The following is a 21,531-nucleotide window of genomic DNA, read 5'->3' as shown; positions in this document are numbered from 1 at the left end:
TTGTTTCTACTGCTTATAACTATGTATAGGAATTCATCCCTTTAAGAAAACAAAGTCTTCAAGAAAATTACCCATATAAAGTAAATACCATTTCCTATTGAAAATAGGAAGACTACACTGCCAGACTACACTGAAATTATCTGCTTAAGTGTTTTCTACAGTAGACAGAACTCATTGGCAACTGTTGTATTCATTATTGGAACCAAGAGCCCAATACAGTGTCTGGACATCGCAGGTATTTAGGAAATGTTTTTTGTTCTGAAATAGCTTTAATAATAAATTCTGATGTTTTCATCCAAATTAAGTTAAACAATCCTGGTTCTATTTGGTTGAAGATGACATTACAACCTATTTAATAGAACTGCCACAGTTCTTGCCATCCTTCTTTTGCAGAACTTCACAATCCAGTGAATGAACAAACACAAACTCCATTACCACAGGCTCTCAGCTTATGTACAAACTTTCCGTTCATTCTTGACCATTAAGGGAATGTACAATAGAGATGAAAGAAGATATAGTTAAATCAAACATTTTCTTTGCCATTTAAAATGCTATGCAGGCTTGTTTTTTATCATGTTGAATATCTAGAATAAATAATTTATTCCACTAGTGTAAAAAGCAATTATCATTACAAATCTATTTGAAATTTGTGACTTACTCACCAGTGAAAATACCCCCTGCTAAAAAGGAAGCATCTTTGTCATATTTAATATTGAGACGAATAGGTTTTTCAGGGTCCGGAAGAATCATTAACTTAATTATAGGTCCTTCTATGTTACTTTTGTTATAAATGGCTCTAACCTGCATCACATGTTCTCCTCTAACAGGAGGGAGAAAAAGAGAGACAAAGAGTTCTAGTTACATTATAGTTATAGCTTAAAAATTGAGACAACTTATACAAAGTTAAACTCATTTACAAAACCTCTCTACTCCTGTTCAGTTCCATCTACTACCTAACACTAAATAGAAGGCTAATTATTACTCTTAACTTCGGCAAGGAATAAGAAAACTCAATTTTTAGATGACTAATAACTATCAAACTTTTGGTTCTTACCTAGGGGCATAAACACTGAACACTCCCAAATTAGCCCTGCCCCTTTCATCTGTTTTATGTTGTTGGTTTGAAGGAGTAAGCTAAAAACAAAACAAAACAAAACGGTTAATTAGACAATTCTAGAGAACAAATTCTTTTCCCCTATTACAATGTTCTTTTCCTCCATTACTATTTTAAAATTTGTACTTGCACACACTTCTACAATCTTTGATTTCCTAATCTGAACTAGTAGAAATAATGTAATATATAATTACTTAACCCAAAGGACAACTTCTCATCTTGATCAATTAAACTATAATTTAGTGTATTTCAGTTACTAAGTTGCAGAATTCAATGCTCACTGCTTCAACAGCAATGATATTTCAAGTGAAGGTTGGTTATACAAACACTGAAGGTACATTCCAAAATAGGGGCTGTGGAGGTGGGGTGGGGGAATGGCACAGGTGAAATAAACATAAATATACCATAAATATACATTTAAGTCAAGGCATCAAGATAACATGTCCATTGTTACTCATCTTTCTCTTCATGTTTACTCAGACGTGTTCCTTAGACCTCTGTTGCAACACTACCTTCTTAGTGACAACCAAGCTTTCACTTTCCAATGAATAAAAATCAATGGTACTCATCACTGGTTAAAAGAATCTCTCAGCCTTCTACAAATACTTCTGTGAAACTAGACTAATATTCTTATTTGTGGTAGAAAATAATCAGTTTAACTCTCCTAAACGCAAACACTGACAACAAAAGTGAATTTGTAAACTGTTGTAGCAGAATATCAGACTCTTTCCTAAGCTCTGATATCCATTTCTGCTTAATGGAACCTAAAAATTAGGTAATATGGTAGGTACATGCAAAAAAGCAATAGGCAAAAATGAGAAGGCACAATCAAAATGACAAAACAAAATCCTTTATTTTACTTATCTCATTTACCCTTTGATCCATTTACCTCTCAACTCATCTTTCTCAAAGTATTTCTTCCATCTGGGTCCTAAATTCTTGTTGCTAAGCCCAAGAAGCATGTCTTCTACTTCCGGGTGTATAGCAGCAATACCACAGTCTTTCTTAACAGAAAGACTGACCCTGACTATTTTACTATGAAAATAAGTCTATGTGGATCCCAAGCCATTCTTGGCATTTTAATTTCCCATATGACTTTTAAGATCAACGTGTCAGGTCCTAGAAACCTGTTACGAGTTCTTATTGAATTAATGGATTATTTTTAAGACAACTGAATATTTACATAATCTCAACTGTTTTTATCCACTAAAATGATAAAATGTTCATAGAAGGATACTTAAGCCTGGCTGAAGACAACCCCAGGAATTGTCTCTGTGCTGCCTGGTAACAACCTGACTGGGACAAATTAATTGACTTCATTAGGAGGGACTATGTTACAATACAACTTTGCAAGGGACAAGCAGCTTCTCCCATTTCCCCTCACAGGAGGGCCTCCAACTCTGTACCAGGCACCCCAAGTTCCCACTAGAACCCAAGAAGCTGGCAATCCCAGTGCTCGTGTAAACAGGTGGTACCTAATCTAGGACTTCTTGGTATTAAGCACAATGTTTGCCCCCAAACATTACAAGGTGATACTCATGCTTGCCCCATATCCTAGAATATAACTCAGTATAAGTCTAGCAGCTATGCCCAGGCCCTGGTAGCACTCCATAAGGTATGGAGGACAGGTACTCACATGATGCTTTTTGATCACCTTTAGCTTAAGTTTCCCAAGTAATGCCTATTCCTTAACCCATATTGTAGGCCACTGTATTTGCCTTTACTCACTTTCTCAGTGTCATCTATTCATTCTAATCTGAAATCCAAATACATACTAGTATTGAAAGAATCATAACTGTAGAATACTGCCCCTTATTACATTGCTTGCAAGATATGAAGTTTAGTTCCTCAAAATAATTATGAAAAATCTTTAAGGTGATTTAAACTAAGCAATAATCAAGATTATGTAAGACTATGTTTTTAAAAATATGACATCTAATAACATTATGACAATGAAACCCAAAATTTTAAGTAGACGAAAATTATGTAAGGATGTTTTAAAACTTACCTTTAAATTGTTAGCTTTCACAAGATTTATTTTGACCTGTGGTACAGGTGCTGGATTGTCCCACTGATCACAAAGTTGAACAATGAGAGGATTCTGTAATTCTCTTCCATTAATCACTGGAATGGACTAAAACAGGTATAAATATTTTCAAAAGCATTAAAGCATATGTGCCAAATGATATAATTACTACTTGTACACTTATTAAATGATCACTTAATTTATCTTGGTTCTAGTCACAAATGGCTTCTTCATCTATTAAAATAAACTTCTGAAAGTGAATTATATTGTCACCAGTTATCATCATCTTATAGAAGTAATTAATTATAATAAAAGTTCAAAAAAAAAGCATTTGACATTATGGCTTTTAACACATCCTTAAAAGTTACATATTAGAATGACTTCAATGGGGGCATCTGGGTGGCTCAGTCAGTTGAGCGTCTGACCATTGATTTTGGCTCAGGTCATGATCTCATGGTTCATGAGATCAAGCCCCATGCTGGGCTCTGTGCTGACAGTGTGGAGCCTGCTTGGGATTCTCTCTCTCCCTCTATATTTCCCTCCTGCAACTCGTACACAGTCTCTCTCTCCCTTTTCCTCCTTCTCAAAAATAAATAAATAAGCATTTAAAAAAAAAGGAATTACTTAAAAGCTTATCTTAGGTTCTCAGATTTAGCACTGGCTGTCTATGGTTTAGCTCCTCTGTCAAGGACAAGCACTCAGGCACTTTACATGAAGCAGTAATACACAGCTTTCTACCACTCATTAAACAGGACTAGAAAAGAGAGGGAAACAAACAAGAGACTCTTAATGATAGAGAAAGGACATATATATGGGTTGACGGAGGGAGGTAGGTGGAAGATGGGCTAGAGTGGTACTTAATGAAGACACTTATGATGAGCACTGGGTGTTGTATGTAAGTGATGAATCACTGAATTTTACTCCTGAAACCAATATTGTACTGTATGTTAACTAAATAAAATTTAAATTAAAAAAAAGAAAATACATACAAACATACATACATAAATAGGACTAGTTGCTGATAATCTATACAAAAATGCTTGTTTTTTTCCTCCATGTAACGGCTATGTAATTCTGGGAATTTGCTTGTTGACCTATTTGTACTGAACATATCAAAGGAAACACACTGCCTAGCAAGAAACCTGATGAAGTTCCAATCTTATGTATCATATTTAAAAGCTGAAAAAAAGATTGGAGAGAACGGACTAGTGAAAAAGCAAAGGTGATTTATCATCTCTTTCCTATTAATAATGTTTCCTCTGCTTCCTCCAAGCCCCACTTTACTAGAGGTAGTTGGTTCAAATTAGGAGGTTGCTAAAAGTGGGGAAAATACTAATGTGTTTTGGATAGGATTTAATTTTTCTTAAAAAAAGAACTTTAAGACTAGTTTAGTTAAAATGCTTAACGATCACAAATTTTACATGGCTATAGTTGACTATATTCCATCTGCCAAAGTTTATTAAAAGCCTGAATTTAAAAAATCAATGACAGTTTCCAAATGCAAACATTATCATGGTACTTTATTCCTAAACACATTGTCTACCCATCACACAGTAATTACTTTTAAAGAATATTCTTTAATAAATGACTTGTAGCCTAAACTGTTAGTCACAGAGTTGTCTGAGAGAAGGGGGGGGGGGGGAGGAAGTATCCAAAATCTAATGTTCATAATTACAAACCTCTACCACTTTCTAATATTGGAATGTAACAATGTTTCAGGATTTCAGTTTCCTCATTTATAAAATAAGAATGTTAAGAAGTGCATAATGTTAAGACTAAATGAAAGAACATATGTGTATATTAATGTAACATTTATACCTTTTTTTCTATTTATCAGTTAGGTGTTAAATTAGTTCCCCTTTTCCACTTCAGATCCTATTAGGGGGAAGGTAGGGTCAAGAATTAATTAGGACCTAACAGATACATTCAGAACATTTCATCCTAAAACAGCAGAATACATATTCTTCTCTAGTGCATATGGAATATTCTCCAGAATAGATCACATCCTGGGTCACACAAATCAGTCCTCGATAGATATAAAAAGATCAAGATCATACCATGCATATTTTCAGATCACGCTATGAAACTTGAAATCAACCAAAGGAAAAAATACACGGAGGTTAAAGAACATCTTACTAAAGAATGAACGGGTTAACCAGGAAATTGAAAAAGAGATTGAAAAAAAAATACATGGAAGACAATGAAAATGAAAACACGACAGTTGAAACCCTGTGGGATACAGCAAAGGCAGTCCTAAGAGGAAAGTACATTGCTATTCAGGCCTATCTCGAGAAGCAAGAATGGTCTCAAATACACAACCAAACCTCACGCCTAAAGGAGCTACAAAAGCAGCAGCAAATAAAGTCTAAAACAAGCAGAAAAAGGAAAATAATAAGATAACAGCAGAAATAAATGATATAGAAACAAAAAAAACCCAGTAGACAGATCAATGAAATTGAAGACTAGTTCTTTGAAAGAATAAATAAAATTGATAAACCACTAGCCAGACGTATCAAAAAGACAGGACCCACAAAGATAAAAATCAGTAACGAAAGAGGAGAGATCACAACCAACACCACAGAAATACAAACAGTTGTTAATACTATGAAAAATTTTATGCCAACAAACTGGGCAATCTGGAAGAAATGGACACACACGACCAAAGTTCAAATGATAAGAAATAGAAAATTTGAACAGGCCCATAGCCAGCAAAGAAATTGAATCAGTTATCAAAAATCTCCCAACAAAAAGAGAGTCCTGGGCCAGATGGCTTCCCAGGGGAATCCTATCAGATGTTTAAAGCAGAGTTAATACCTATTCTTCTCAAACTGTTCCAGAAAATAGAAACAGAAGGAAAGCTTCCAAACTCATTCTACGAAGCCAGCATTACCTTGATTCCAAAAACAAAGACCCCAATAAAAAGGAAAGTTATAGGCCAATATCCCTGATGAACCTGGATGCAAAAATTCTCAACAAGATACTAGGCAAATCAAATTCAACAGTATGTTAAAAGATTTATTCATTGGGGTGCCTGGATGGCTCAGTTGGTTAAGCATCCAACTTCGAATCAGGTCATGATCTCACAGTTCATGGGTTCGAGCCCTGTGTCAGTCTCTGTGCTGACAGCTCAGAGTCTGGAGCCTGCTTGTGATTCTGTGTCTCCCTCTCTCGCTGCCCCTCTCCCACTTGTGCTCAGTCTCTCCCTCCCTCTCAAAAATAAACATTAAAAAAAAGAATTATTCATTATAATCAAATAGGATTTATTCCTGGGCTGCAGGACTGGTTCAATATTCACAAATCCAACAACCTGATACACAACATTAATAAAATAAAGGATAAGAAACCTATGATCCTCTCAATAGATACAGAAAATGCATCTGACAGGAGCGCCTGGGTCACTCAGTTGGTTAAGCGACCGACTTCGGCTCAGGTCATGATCTCGCAGTTTGTGAGTTTGAGCCCTGTGTCGGGCTCTGTGCTGACAGCTCAGAGCCTGGAGCCTACTTCAGATTCTGTCTCCCCCTCTCTCTACCCCTTCCCTGCTCACGCTCTGTGTCTCTCTGTCTCTTAATAATAAATAAACATTAAAAAAAAAAAAAAGAAAGAAAATGCATCTGACAAAATACAGCACCCTTTCTTGATAAAAACCCTCAAGAAAGTGGGATAGACAGAACATATCTCAACATCACAAGGCCTTATATGAAAGGCCCACAGCTAACTATCATCCTCAATGGGGAAAAACTGAGCGCTTTCCCCCTAAGGTCAGGAACACAACAAGGATGTCCACTGTCACCACTGTTGTTCAACATAGTACTGGAAGTCGTAGCCTCAGCAGTCAGACAACAAAATAAATAAAAGGCATACAAATTGGCAAGGAAGAAGTCAAACTTTCACTCTTCCAAGATGACAAGATACTTATTCTACATGGAAAACCTTAAAAACTCCACCAAAAAAACTGCTAGAGCTCATACATGAGTTTAGCAAAGTTGCAGGATATAAAATCAAAGAAATAGAAATTGGCTGCATTTCTATACACCAATAATGAAGCAACAGAAAGAGATATCAGGAAATTGATCCCATTTGTAACTGCAGCAAAAACCATAAGATACCTAAGAATCAACTTAACCAAAGAGGTTGATTTGGATCTGTACAGTGAAAACTACAGAAAGCTTATGTAAGAAACTGAAGAAGATGCAAAGAAATGGGAAAACATTCCACGCTCAAGCATCAGAAGAACAAATATTGCTAAATGTCGATTAAAGTAATCTACACATTCAATGCAATCCCTATCAAAATAATACCAGCATTCTTCACAGAGCTAGATTCACAGAGCTATAATTCTAAAACTTATAGGGAACCAGAGAAAATCCCAAACAGCCAAAGTAATGTTGGAAAAAGAAAATCAAAGATGGAGGCATCACAATTCCGGACTTCGAGCTGTATTACAAAGCTGTAATCATCAAGACAGTATGGTACTGGCACAAAAACATACAGATCAATTGAACAGAATAGAGAACCCAGAAAGGAACCCACAAATTTAAGACTAACTAATCTTTGACAAAGCAGGAAAGAGTATCCAATGGAAAAAAGACAGTCTCTTTAGCAAATGGTGCTGGGAAAACTGGACAGTGACATGAAAAATGAAACTGGACCACTTTCTTACACCATATACAAAATAAATCCAAAATGGATGAAAGACCTAAATATGAGACAGGAAATAATCAAAATCCTAGAGAAGAAAACAGGCAAAAACCTCTTTGACCTCGGCCAGAAGCAGCTTCTTACTAGACACGTCACCAAAGGCAAGGGAAACCGAAGCAAAAATGTACTGGGACCTCCTCAAGATAAAAAGCTTCTGCACAGCAAAGGAAACAGTCAACAAAACTAAAAAGCAACTGATGGAATGGGAGAAGATATTTATAAATGATGTACTGGATAAAGGGTTAGTATCAAAAATCTATAAAGAACTTACCCAACTCAACACCCCAAAAAACAAATAATCCAGTGAAAAAAATGGGCCAAAGACATGAATGGATACTTTTCCCAAGAAGACATCCAGATGGCACACAGACACATGAAAAGATGCTCAATCTCACTCATCATCACAGAACTACAAATCAAAACCACAATGAGATACCACCTCACACCTGTCAGAACGGCTAAAATAAACAACTCAGGATACAACAGATGTTGGTGAGGATGTGGAGAAAGGGGGACAGTTTGGCCCTGTTAGCAGGAATGCAAACTGATCCAGCCTCTCTGGAAAACAGTACAAAGGTTCATCAAAACATTAAAAATACAACTACCCTGTGACCCAGCAACTGCACTACTTGGTATTTATTCAAAGGATACAAAAATGCTGATTCTAAGGGGCACCTGCACTCCAATGTTTATAGCAGCACTATCGACAATAGCCAAAGTTTGGAAAGAGCCCAAATGTCCATTGACTGATGAATGGATAAGATGATGTGGTATATATACACTCTGGAATTATTACTTGGTGGTCAAAAAAAAAAAAAAAATGAAATCTTGCCATTTGCAACAACATGGCTTAGGCTAAGAGAAATAAGTCACTCAAAGAAAGACAAATATCACATGATTTCACTCATGTGGAATTTAAGAAACAAAACAGATGAACACAGGGGAAGGGAAGGAAAAATAAGATAAAAAAAAAAAAAGAGAGGGAGGCAAACAATAAGAGACTCTTAAATACAGAGCACAAACTGAGGGCTGCTGGAGGGGAGGTGGGTGAGGGGACAGCTAAGCAGATGATGGGAATTAAGGAGGGCACTTGCTGGGATGAGCACTGGGTGTTATATGTATGTAAGTGATGAATCACTGGATTCTACTCCTGAAATGAATTACTACACTGTACTGTTAACTAACTTGAGCTTAAATAAATTTTTTAAAAACAGAATTAGGAAATTTTAGGAATACCAGACATTCAGTGATTACTTTTACAGCCTTATCTACATATAACCATTTCTCTAACATAATGAGAAATCAGTTTTTTTTAAAGCTTCTGGATTTCTATGGTATCTGCAAATTAATCTTCTAAAAATCTTTTGAGTTAAACTGTTATTATTTTTGACATTCCCCAACACAAATCCATACAAAAAGATGAACATGTTAACATTTTTTCCACCTCAAAGGTAAACAATTATTTCATAATGTCATCAACCAACAAATCCTTTATTGACTTCATTAAACACAAAGTCTATTACTTATGTAGTATAAATGCTCCCAAATAAAAAAGCACTGGCTTTACACTAAAACTCCTCAATCAACACATTACAGAAAAAAATTTTAGAGCTCACTGTCACCACTTGTTTACCTATTTTAAATTCACAAACCAAAAAGAGCAATCTCAAACTAGACCACAGATAATGTACACTTTTCTTAGGTGATGTACACCTTTAAAAGTATTAATTTCATCCATAACCATGGTGATAAGCTCATCTTCCTTTAGAAAAGTATGTAAGCTGTCATACCAACAGGTAGAGCCCTGCTAGACCAAAACTGAAAACAAAAATCCAAATATTTTAAAACCAGAATTCTAAACATTTAGTAAAAACTCAACAGATTTAACAGAAATTTGCAAAGTTTATACTTAAGATTTAACTATTTGTAAAGGAAGGCATGCCAATGTTTTCATGTGTATAATGACTTGATATCTGATGTGCTTTGCCAAACTCCAGAGAAAACATTTTAAGACAGTAAGACAGAACGATGAAACAAAATTGGGAAAAAAACAGTAACTGTTAAACCTGGGGATTCATTATGCTATTTTCACTTGTATGCATGTTCGAAAATTTCTGTAATAAAATTTTAAGGTGTGATTACACTCTTAAAAATTTTTTTTTAGGGGCTCCTGGGTGGCGCAGTCGGTTAAGCGTCCAACTTCAGCCAGGTCACGATCTCGCGGTCCGTGAGTTCGAGCCCCGCGTCAGGCTCTGGGCTGATGGCTCAGAGCCTGGAGCCTGTTTCCGATTCTGTGTCTCCCTCTCTCTCTGCCCCTCCCCCGTTCATGCTCTGTCTCTCTCTATCCCAAAAATAAATAAACGTTGAAAAAAAAAAAAAATTAAAAAAAAAATTTTTTTTTAATTTAAATTCTAGCAAAAATAACATACTGTACATTTCTCAGTGTTCAAGTTATTTCCCTATTCTTTAACAAACGAGGACACAAGTGATGAATTAAATAACGAAGTATTTAGTATATTACTTTGCCCTTTTGTTATTGTTACCATTGCTATTTGCTGTTGCTTCAACAGTAAAATATATCTACCCACTCACAACCTGAAAGTAATAAGCCATGTGATAGTAAATTCTTTCCTTTAATCAAGGCAGTTACTTACCTCCTTTAATTCTGGCCAGTCTATAAGGAGAAGTTTTGCTGGTGGTCCAGAAATTAGCTGCACTCGAATAAAGTCAGAAAATTCACGCCAAGTAAAACAAAGATCCTTATTTCCAGGAGGGCCTGGAATAAATTTGATGCCTTTTACACTTATACTTTGTGTATTTTCCTAGTGAGGAAAGGTACATTGAAAAGAGGGATGTAATGTTTAGTTTTCAAAAAAAAAAAAAAAAAAGAAAATGTTGTCATTAACCCACTATGCATACAGATATGTTTCTGCGTATAACTAATGGCAAATAATTTGCACACATACCAATACTGGCATACTATCAAATTCACTTCCTTGAAAGGAGAAGCTGATTTCTTTTTTGTGAGAGAGAGATCTAAAAGGTGCTATGTCTTTTTATCTCCTCTTTTCCTAAATAACCTCTTATTTCCACCATCTCCTTTTTATTCCCAAAACAGCAAAGTGTGTGCTTGCCCAATAGTGTGCTGCCCAAAAAGTGTGCTTTGCACTTGGTTCTTTCCTGATGTTTGCAAAATTCTTTACCAATCTACATGGCCTTTCGTTAGGTTTCTGCATACAGGATACCTTAATCAGAGGGGTGTTCCCTGACTACCCTATATAATGGTACTGTTTCCACTACCCCATTTTATTTTTCTTATCCCTCATTTCCTACCTACTGCATGCTCTTCCCATTGTAAGGTGATCTCCAAGAAGGTAGGGGCTTTGATTTGTTACTACCCAATTTCAGGTTCACGGCATATTAATGGGAATCAATGAAACTAGTCTATAATTTCTGCTATGTGATGGAATGATATAAACTAATTCCACAGTGGCACAAGTACCCTAGTATTCATTTTAACAATGATCCTTAACAATTTTATCTCAAATTTGTGATGAACACAAATCTGTTCCATCAGATTGAAAAAAAATTTTTATGTTTATTTTTGAGAAAGAAAGAGAGAGGGGAAGGGGGAAGGGCAGAGGAAGGGAGGCACAGAATCCGAAGCAGGTTCCAGGCTCTGAGCTATCAGCACAGAGCTGATACAGCTCTGGAATTCACGGACTGTGAGATCATGACCTGAGCTGAAGTCGGACACTTAACCTACTGAGCCACCCAGGTGCCCCTACTCCATCAGATGTTAATAATCAGCGTTAAAATTTCATGTTTGACATTCTCAACTGTTAGTAGAACATTTTCTGTACAAAGACACTGCAAAATAATTAAACTTAATCAAACCCCAATGAGTTCAGAATTTTTCAATATCTGGAAAACAAATATTCATTAGTAAAACATACTGATAACTGAAAATATATGAAGAATAACCTAGAATTCGATACTTATTAGTGAATCATTAAAAGGCTTTTTGAAGACATGATTTCTTGTTTAAGTCCTGTTGGAAGTTATTCTGGTTTTACTTCCAATCTTGAAAAGGAAATTTGTATATGCATTTACAAACTGTAGATGAGTTCAAATAGAATTAAATATAAAATTCTGAAAGGTGCTATAGTCTAATGCTGAAATTATCAAAGGAATGTACTTCAGAATAGCAGTACATTTTATGCAAATGCAGAAATAATTTGAAGAATCAATAACATATTAAAACTACTTTTTATTTAGGAAAAAACCACTATTAAAAAAAATAGTTTTAAAACAGAAGCCTCTGATTTTTTCTCTGTAGAGACTGCGGGTAGACTCCTGATGCTTGAAAACAAGTCAAGATAGTATACCTCAGTTGTAAAATGACAACAGGAAGAAAGTAAGTCACCTTGGCTGAAGAATAATGAGCTATGGAGAAAGGTGGGAGATTATGCTGTGGTAGGATACTTTAAGGATATTTTAAGCCATACTAAGCAGATGAAGTCTAAATTTACAGTATAAAATGCTGATAGATCTAATAGGTGGCATAAAATGAGAAAGGAAAATGGACAATGGATTTGGTCAGGTGAAACGGAAAAAAAAATGATGAGTGCCTTGCCTTAGAATGACAAAAAAGGATGTGGAAACAGTATATACAACTCTTCCAAGGAGTTACACCATGGAAAGAAGAGAAAGAGAGCAACAGATGGAAAGGGAATTAGAGCCCAAGGATGTTTTGATTGGGGGGGGGGGGTATAATTTGTCTTTTAAGATGAGAGGTAGACAGGGGTATCTTGGGTAGTTAAGTATCCAACTCTTGATTTCTGCTCAGGCAATGATCTCACGGTTTGAGTTTGAGCCCTACACAGGCTCTGCACTGACAGCACAGAGCCTGCTTGGGATTCTCTCTCTCCCTTTCTCTGCCCCTCTCCCACTTGTACGTACTCCCTCAAAATAAATAAATACACTTAAAAAAAAAAAGATGAGAAATATGACAGCATGTTTACGTGCTGATGGGAATCTGATAGGGAAAACTGAAGAGGCAGGAAGGCAGGTTATAATTTAGGAGAAATTATTGAATGAAGATGGGTGTCTATGCATAAAGTGATAGGAGGCACAGGTTGCTCATGCATACAGCAGAAACATAGTTATCTTCTGATTTCATATATACATAGGGTGGAGATAAATAATGCAAAAACTTGAAAGTCAAACACTAAACTTTATCTTTGTAAAGTAAACAAAACATCATTAAAAGTTCTTTGGCACTAAGACATCGTGAGTTGTGTCCTGAGAACTAGAATACCATCAACAGATTAGTGAGAATAAGAAACTCTAGTAAGGAAGGGGAACAAAGAGACTACTCTTATGATTCCTTTGTCAGGTTAAAGACTGTAATGGAGACTCTAAAAGGAAGAAGAGTTTTTAAAAAGCATTAAATGCCCTAACTGGATTCAGCTTTACTTGGGCCTTAGAATTCCTTCTCACCTACTATGGCCTGGCAGGTTCCTTAAAGCCTGGACTCCCACATCTTTTTTTTCCCTGAGAGTTGTTTTTGATCTTTCCAAGCAGAATACATCATGTTTGCCTGTTTTAAACTGAAACGATTCCACTACAGTAATTTTTTTTCAAGCTAATCTCAAATAACTGCACAGCTGTAAATTTCCCCAATTTTTTCACTAGCATCCTGTTTAATGCAGGATGTAAGCACTAAAATTTTATTTATTTATGAAAAACTACCTTTACATACATATCAAAATATTTATGGATGACATTTCATGTATGACATACCAATGTATGGATGACATTATAACGTACGGAATTTGCTTCAAAATGATGGGGTGCCTGAGTGGCTCACTTGACTGGTTTCAGCTCAGGTCATGATCTCGCAGTTGGTAGGATAGAGCCCCACACTGGGCTCTGAGCAGAACCTATTTGGGATTCTCTTTCTCCCTCTTTCTCTATCCCTCCTCCACTTGTGCACGTGCTCCCTCTCAAAATAAACTTAAAAAAAAAAAAACAAAACACATGGCGAAGTGGAAAGTGGTGATTATTGAGGCTGAGTGATAGAAACATGGGGATTACCTCTGCTATTCTATTTTTTGCATATGTTTAAAGTTGATCATAACAAAACCGTCTTAATCCCTTTTGTGACTTTGCATTGTTAACACCAAAATCAAACTTCTTTCGGTTATTTTAGTTTTTCCCAAATGTTGTTAAATGTAAACCAATGGCATAAGCCAACTGCTATGAAAAGTAATCATACCTGAAAAGTAGTTTTCAAATGGGAGCTGTCAAGTCCAACCCCAGCAATTCCCAATGCAGATAAAGAACTTGGTGAAAATGCTTGAATCTGATTTCCATACTGATCTGTAACTATTACAACTATATAAAAAAGGAAAGTTTAATTTTAACACTTAAAATTATGCTTAGGAAAACCACTGTAACTTTGTTCTCTTATGTATTTTTTTGTAAAAAATAATACTTGTTTCTTATATAATCGCTACCAAAAAAAATCAACAATCTACTTAATTGTGCTTATATTTATTATATATAACACCATTTTGATGTTAATCTTACTACAAAATTTGAAGAAAATAATTCAATATTATTCTAATTCAGGTAATATTCTAAATGTAAGAAAAATAAACGTGAATCCACTGATACGTTTACTTTGCACTTTTAATGTAATAGTTTTAATGTTAACTATTATTATTCTAACAAAATTTCCCAAGAAACTATTTTTGCCAAAATGATTTAAAGTTATGTCAGCCTAGGCAAAGATAGTAAAAATACAGCAATCTTTTCTAACAATAGATTTTAAAACACCAAATGTATATAAAACCAAAGCTTTCCTTTCAGATCATGTATGCCAAAATGTGAATGTAGGTAAGCACATATTCTAAAAGTTATTTTAAAGAAAAAATGCAGACCATACTAACCTATTTCTCCTTGAAGCTCTTGGCCCATTTGTACTGTTTTTCCTCCTTTTAACTCACATTTTAAATGTTTAGGCTCATCAGGAAGTGGCCTGAAATTAGTTAAGAAAAGGCTTTAGTTCTACCTTTGACTGTAGAAAAAACTTAGTTTTAATATGCTAAAGAGTAGGCATATATATATCACTCACTTTCTAAATCTTAAATACAACACCCCTCCAAAAATACCTCAATTTATATAACATCACTATTAAACCAAATGGAAACAGAGAAAAGACAGCTTACAAACTGTTAAATCATAGCATCCATGCTGGATTAAAAGGAAATTATGACTAGAGAACTGAGAAAGAAAAGGTGGGTCAGTAAAAATAACTCATCAAGAGATCAGGTGGCAGGTGGAGAGCAGTATATCTAAAAATTTTATCTCAACTATGGAGCCTGGAAATACTATGAAAACGGATGGAGGAATTCAAGTGAATAAGGTTACTGGAAGAGGTGAGCAAGAAACTGAGGCCAGGGTAAAAGATTTTTCTATATATATTTACATAAGTCTTCCCTTTTCTATCAGCAATACATAGTGGTCTGGTAGGACTCAGCTTTAATCATGAAGCAATGAAAGAATTTTTCCTTCTGAGCAACACACTGATCACACTGTATCTTTTATATTTTTTAATATCTGTCATTTCACAGGTGTTTTCACTGCTGCTTGCACTAGGAGGGCTTTCCTTTAATGACAATTCTAGTTCTTACAGATACCAGAGGGTCATTAAGCACAGGGTATACTAAAGAATAAAATACTTAGGAATGGACTTAACCAAAGAGGTGAAAAGACTGATGAATTAATCACTATCTCCTGTGAAACTTTATTCCAAAGACAACCTACCTTCACAGAAATTGCAATCTTTTCTACATTAAAAATAACTTTCACTAGTGTGCTTTGGAGACAAGTATTTTTGTTATCATATGCTGAATTTTGAAATACCTCAAAATATAATATGCCCACAAACCTTACTGTAAATGCACTTTCCAAAGACACATGATCATCTTGGAATGAAACCTGGCAATAGCGCATATCTTTCACAGATGTCGGTACTTGTACATCAGGAAGCAGACCCTGTAGCAAGTGTTCTTTGTTAATCTCAGGAGTCCAATTAACCTAAAAGAGAAATTATATACCTAAGAATAATATAAAGCTTAGCCTAATGTACTCCTAATGCCACTTATCTTACTGAAGAATCAAAGTTAAATTATAACCCATCTTCACCACCTCCAAAGAAAAAGAAAGTCCCTTTATGACCATAAATGATGGTGGTTCATACATATATTAGTGACATTAAGGAGTTTCTTCCTCTTCTAAAGACTCCAACCAAAAAACTAGTACAAGTAATAAATTTAGTAAAGTGGCAGGATATACAATTAACACCCAGAAAACAGAAATGTTTCTATATGCTAAAAATGAAGTATAGAAAGAGAAATTAAAAAAAAAAAAAACCCTTTACAACTACACCAAAAAGAATAAAATACTTATGAATAAAGTTAACCAAAGAGGTGAAAGACCTGTACTCCAAAACCTAGAAAATACTGATGAAAGAAACTAAAGATGACAAAAACAAAGGGAAAGATATTCCATGCCCATGAACTGGAAGAATACTATTAAAATGTCCATATTATCCAAAACAATCTACATATTCAATGCACTCCCTATCAAAATACCAACAGTATTTTTCACAAAGGCAGAACACATAATACTAAAATTTGTATAGTACCACAGAGAGACCCAGAATAGGCAAAGAAATCCTAGGAAAGAACAACAGAGCTGGAGGTATCACAGTACCAGATTTTAAGACATACTACAAAGCTGCAGTAATCAAAACAGTATGATACTGGCATAAAAAATAAACACATAAATCAATGGAACAGAATAGAAAGCCAGAAACAAACCCACGATTATATAACCAATTAATCTAGGACAAAAGAGGAAAGAATATGCAAAGGGAAAAGCCAGTCTTTTCAATAAATGGTGCTGGGAAAACTGGACAGCTATGTGTAAAGGAATGAAACCAGACCAGTTTCTAACACAATACGCAAAAACAGACTCAAAATGGATTAAAGACCCAAATGTGAGTCCAGAAACCATAAAAATCATAGAAGAGAACAAAGGCAGTAATTTCTCTGACACTAGCCATAGCAACATTTTTCTAGATATGTCTCCTGAGACAAGAAAAACAAAAGCAAAAATAAACTACTGAGACCACATGAAAATAAAAAGATTTTGCACAGTAAAGGAAACCATCAACAAACCTAAAAGACAATCTATTGAATAGGAGAAAATACTCGCAAATGACGTATCTAATAAAGGGTTAGTATCCAAAATATATAAAGAACTCCTACACCTGAATACCAAAAAAAAAGAGTCCGATTAAAATATGGGCATAATACCTGAATACCTATTTCTCCAAAGAAGACATAAAGATGGCCAACAGACACATGAAAAGATACTCAACATCAGTAATCATCATGGAAATGCAAATCAAAGCTACACTGATATCACTCTATACCTGTCAGAATGACTAAATAAAAAAACACAAGAAATAACCAGTGTTGCCAACCATGTGGAGAAAAAGGAACCCTCGTGCACTGCTGGGAATATAAAGTGGTGCAGCCACCCTGGAAAACAGTATGAAGGTTCCTCAAAAAATTAAAAATAGAAATACCATATGATCCAATAATTCCACTATTCGGGTGGAATACCCAAAGAAAACAAAAACTTTGGGTATTTACCCAAAGAACACAAAACACTAGTTCAAAAAGATACACGCACCTTTATGTTTACTGCAACATTATTTACTATAGCCAAGACATAGAAGTAACCTAAGTGTCCATCAACAGACAAATGGATAAGGAAATGTGGTGTATATATACAGTGGAATATTATTATGCAGCTATAAAACACGTGGGATTGTGCCATATAAGACAACATGGGTGGACCTGGAGGATATTATACAAAGTAAAATAAGTTGGACAAATGCCATATAATTCCACTCATAAGTAGAATCTAAAAAACAAACAATAACGACCAAATGAATAAACAAAAAACAGAATCAGACATATAAATACAGAGAACAAACTAATGGTTGCCAGAGGGAAGGTGCGGGCAGGGGGGTGGGGAGTTCGGCAAAATGAGTCAAGGGGAGGGAGGTACAAGCTTCCAGTTATGGAATGAGTAAGTCATAGGAATAAAAGGCACAGCATAAAGAATACGGTCAATGATAGCGTAATAACTACATAACAGGACAGATGGTAGCTACAGTTGTGGTGAAGAGGCAAATTTGTCATCACTAGGTTGTGTGTAACCTAACTAATCTAACATAACATTGTATGTCAACTATACTCAAATTTTTAAATGCTTCCTTTGTCTTCACTGTTAATGTTACCATATCTTTCAGTGGAATAAAATTTTTTCAGTCATTTCTTTCACGTTGTGCCATAGGATTACCACTGTGGTTATTATAGCTTAAAATAACATACACATCAAATCAAATGATCAATTCTGAGAGTAATATTCAAATTTTTGTTAAAAGAAACCTCTTAATGGGGGCCTTGAATGAGATCTGGGTTAACTCCTATTCACTAAGATGAGAAAACAAATCATCTACCATTCTGGCTACCTTTGAGTCTTAATCCATTCTTGGATGCTTTTAGCTCTTTCATTTTATTTTATTTATTTTTTTTTTTTAATTTTTTTTTTTCAACGTTTATTTATTTTTGGAACAGAGAGAGACAGAGCATGTACGGGGGAGGGTCAGAGAGAGAGGGAGACACAGAATCAGAAACAGGCTCCAGTCTCCGAGCCATCAGCCCAGAGCCCGACGCGGGGCTCGAACTCACGGACCGCAAGATCGTGACCTGGCTGAAGTCGGACGCTTAACCGACTGCGCCACCCAGGCGCCCCAGCTCTTTCATTTTAAATCTCTTGCATTCCACATACTAATTTGTTACTTGATCCCTTTTTTAAGTTGAGCACTCTACTTCTATCCTACTTTTAAACGTCTAATCTTTTCTATGTAAGAATTTTTAGTTCAACTTTCTCTTTTAGCCTTCTATAGTTGTGATTCTTAAGGTTTCACAGTTTAAGCTGTTCTAATCTTCTTAGTCACCTTTTAAATTTTAATCTTTTATACTGTATCATATATATATGTAAATATATATGTAAGTCTGTACACACACCTTTTTTTTAATTTAAATAATGGAAAAAGCAGGAGTTATACTTTTCCAAAAGGCTTTCTTCCCCCCCACTCTAGCCGTGCTATCCCTTCAATAGATTCCCAGCTCAGGGCTAACTTTCCTCAATATTGGAGAACTCTCTGAAGACCACAGAAATCACTTTAAAAACTATACATATAATAAAATAACATTTGATATCTTTTATTGCCAATAAAGAGGTGCATGTTTTAAAATCTTTGGAACCCAAGAAGTATTTAACTACTAAATTTGAGCCAAAAGGTGTCAAATGCTGGTCACATGCTTATTGAACGGCAAAAAGAAGGTTATATACAGGTAGAGGCTCTCAAGTCAATGTTTCTTCTTAATCTTGATAAGAAACCACAATGTGGGAACCTAACTATGAGAAAGCAAGGAACCAGTTCAGAAGCCAGGTTCCTGGCACCACTATTAAATCACTCAACTTTAAGTCTACTGATATAGATAAAACACAAGTTGCCTCCCCTTCCAAGAAGGATCAGGATTATTTCTCTTTCAATTCTCTAGTCCTTCATTACGGAGGGGATGGGACAAGGGATATTTCAAGTAAGATTTAAAAGTAAAGGCAACTGAACCCCTACTGAACAATTCTTTTAAAATGTCAGATCCCAAGGGGGCACCCTGGATGGCTCAGTCAGTTAAGCATCTAATTGTTGGTTTTGGCTCAGGTCATGATCTCACAGTCAGGCTCTGCACTGGAAGTGGAGCCTGCTTGAGATTCTCTTTCCCTCTCCTTCTGCCCTCCTGCCACACGCCATACACAGGCTAAATATTAGATCCTATATCTGGAAACTCAAGATGACTATAGGATGAAATAGTAAAAAGAAATAATTACCTCCTATCCCACATAGTAACTCTCCACAAATTTAGTTAATTGGGACCCCTTATATAAGGGCCTGCAAATGTTGGCTTTCCAGAGAAAGGGGGAATTATTTGTCTCTAACTGCCTTAAAGAAAACTGGATTTTTAAAAATTATTTTCTCACACAAGATTTAAGGAGTTCTTTTCTTTATGGATGACAAGCGAAAAAGTACAATCAGTTCTGCTATAACGTTTGATTTGAAAATGCGTATTTGTTTCAATGATATTAAAAAATTAGGGAACAGTTTGAGAATAAAGCAAATTTTATGTCTTATGTACAATTTCATCCATGAAAACAATAGATGAACCCAGAAAACTGTCCCCAGCTAAACCAATCCATGCAGAAATACACAAGTAACATAACTCAAACCTGCCAGCCACCTCAGGTGATTATGTATATTGAGCCACACATGTCCACACTTAGTGGAGTTTCCACAACTTCACAGTAACCCACAAGCTGCAACCCTTCTTGCACTCAGTTCTACAAAGTAAACTGACATATTATTGTAGTGTTTGTGGACTTTTTAATCATTTAATGTGTTATTGTTACTAATGTATTGGGACTACTTTATTAGTTTCTTTTTTTTTTTAATTTTTAAGGCTGTATTCTTTTTTTTAATGTTTTCATTTAATGTTTATTTTGAGAGAGAGAGAGAGAGACAGTGGCACGTGAGCAGGGGAGGAGCAGAGAGAGAAAGAGAGAGAAAATCCCAAGCAGGCTCCATGCTGTCAGCATGGAGCCTGACTCAGGGCTCGATCTCATGAACCATGACCTGAGGTGAAACCAAGAATCAGACGCTTAACCAACTGAGCCACCCAGGCACCCCTTCTATCTTTTTTTAATGGGTGACTGATAAAATTTGAGTACTGTGCCTCTAATTTCCCCCATACACCCTGTGATTTTTATTGGTTTTTACCCTTTTATCTGGCACAGTGATTTTAAGAAATGCATGTGTTTTGGGGTGTCTGGGTGGCTCAGTTGTTTGAGCATCCGACTTTGGCTCAGGTCATGATCTCAAGGTTCATGGGTTCAAGTCCTACATTGGGCTCTGTGCTGACAGCTCTGAGCCTGGAGCCTGCTTTGGATTCTGCATCTCCCTCTCTCTCTGTCCCTCCCCAGCTTGTGCTGTTTTTCTCTCTCTCAAAAATAAACATTAAAAAAAGTTTTAAAAAATGCATGTGTTTCATTATAGCAGAACTGACTGTACCTTGAAAGGAGGAAGCACAGAATGCCCAGTAGTCTTACAATCAATCATAAGAGGAGTGCTACAGGTATCTACTATAGGTGACAACAATCTATTTTGATTTGGTTCTGTTAAATGAGATGTTAGGTTTCAACATACAGATTTACCCTAACAAGGTGCAAATGATAAATTTAGATTACAACAGATTGATGAGGACCATATGACGCTGAGAATCTACAAAACTGTTTTCTAAGATCAGGCTTTTAGAGAGTGATATGCCAATTTCAAATGGTCAAATCAGGGCCCTGTAGTTAAAACAGTAACAGTAATGTTTCACTGTCTGCCTTTAACAGACCTTTGGTTTAGTGCCTTTAGAGCAGCTACAAATACTATACATTGCTTTGGTATGGTAATCTTAACTGTGACTGCAGCAAT

The 21,531-nt window shown here is 35.7% G+C and overlaps 1 protein-coding gene across 1 annotated transcript in view; it reads right to left on the bottom strand.

Moving 5' to 3' along the window:
* Nucleotides 1-21,531, bottom strand: part of SMCHD1 (structural maintenance of chromosomes flexible hinge domain containing 1) — a 156,058-nt gene that overhangs the window by 64,328 nt on the left and 70,199 nt on the right. The window contains exons 26-32 of the mRNA XM_040479284.1: nucleotides 15,799-15,947; nucleotides 14,798-14,886; nucleotides 14,122-14,240; nucleotides 10,496-10,663; nucleotides 3,123-3,248; nucleotides 1,055-1,134; nucleotides 663-820 (exon numbers count right to left, since the gene is read on the bottom strand). Of these exons, the coding sequence (XP_040335218.1) occupies nucleotides 663-820; nucleotides 1,055-1,134; nucleotides 3,123-3,248; nucleotides 10,496-10,663; nucleotides 14,122-14,240; nucleotides 14,798-14,886; nucleotides 15,799-15,947 (889 nt within the window). The remainder of the gene's footprint in view (nucleotides 1-662; nucleotides 821-1,054; nucleotides 1,135-3,122; nucleotides 3,249-10,495; nucleotides 10,664-14,121; nucleotides 14,241-14,797; nucleotides 14,887-15,798; nucleotides 15,948-21,531) is intronic.

This window comes from Herpailurus yagouaroundi, unplaced genomic scaffold, assembly GCF_014898765.1.
Source record: "Herpailurus yagouaroundi ecotype Mexico unplaced genomic scaffold, PumYag 142, whole genome shotgun sequence".
In the NCBI taxonomy this organism is placed as follows: domain Eukaryota; kingdom Metazoa; phylum Chordata; class Mammalia; order Carnivora; family Felidae; genus Herpailurus; species Herpailurus yagouaroundi.
Note: the sequence above shows the minus strand (reverse complement) of the source record. Positions and strands in the feature narration are given on the sequence as shown.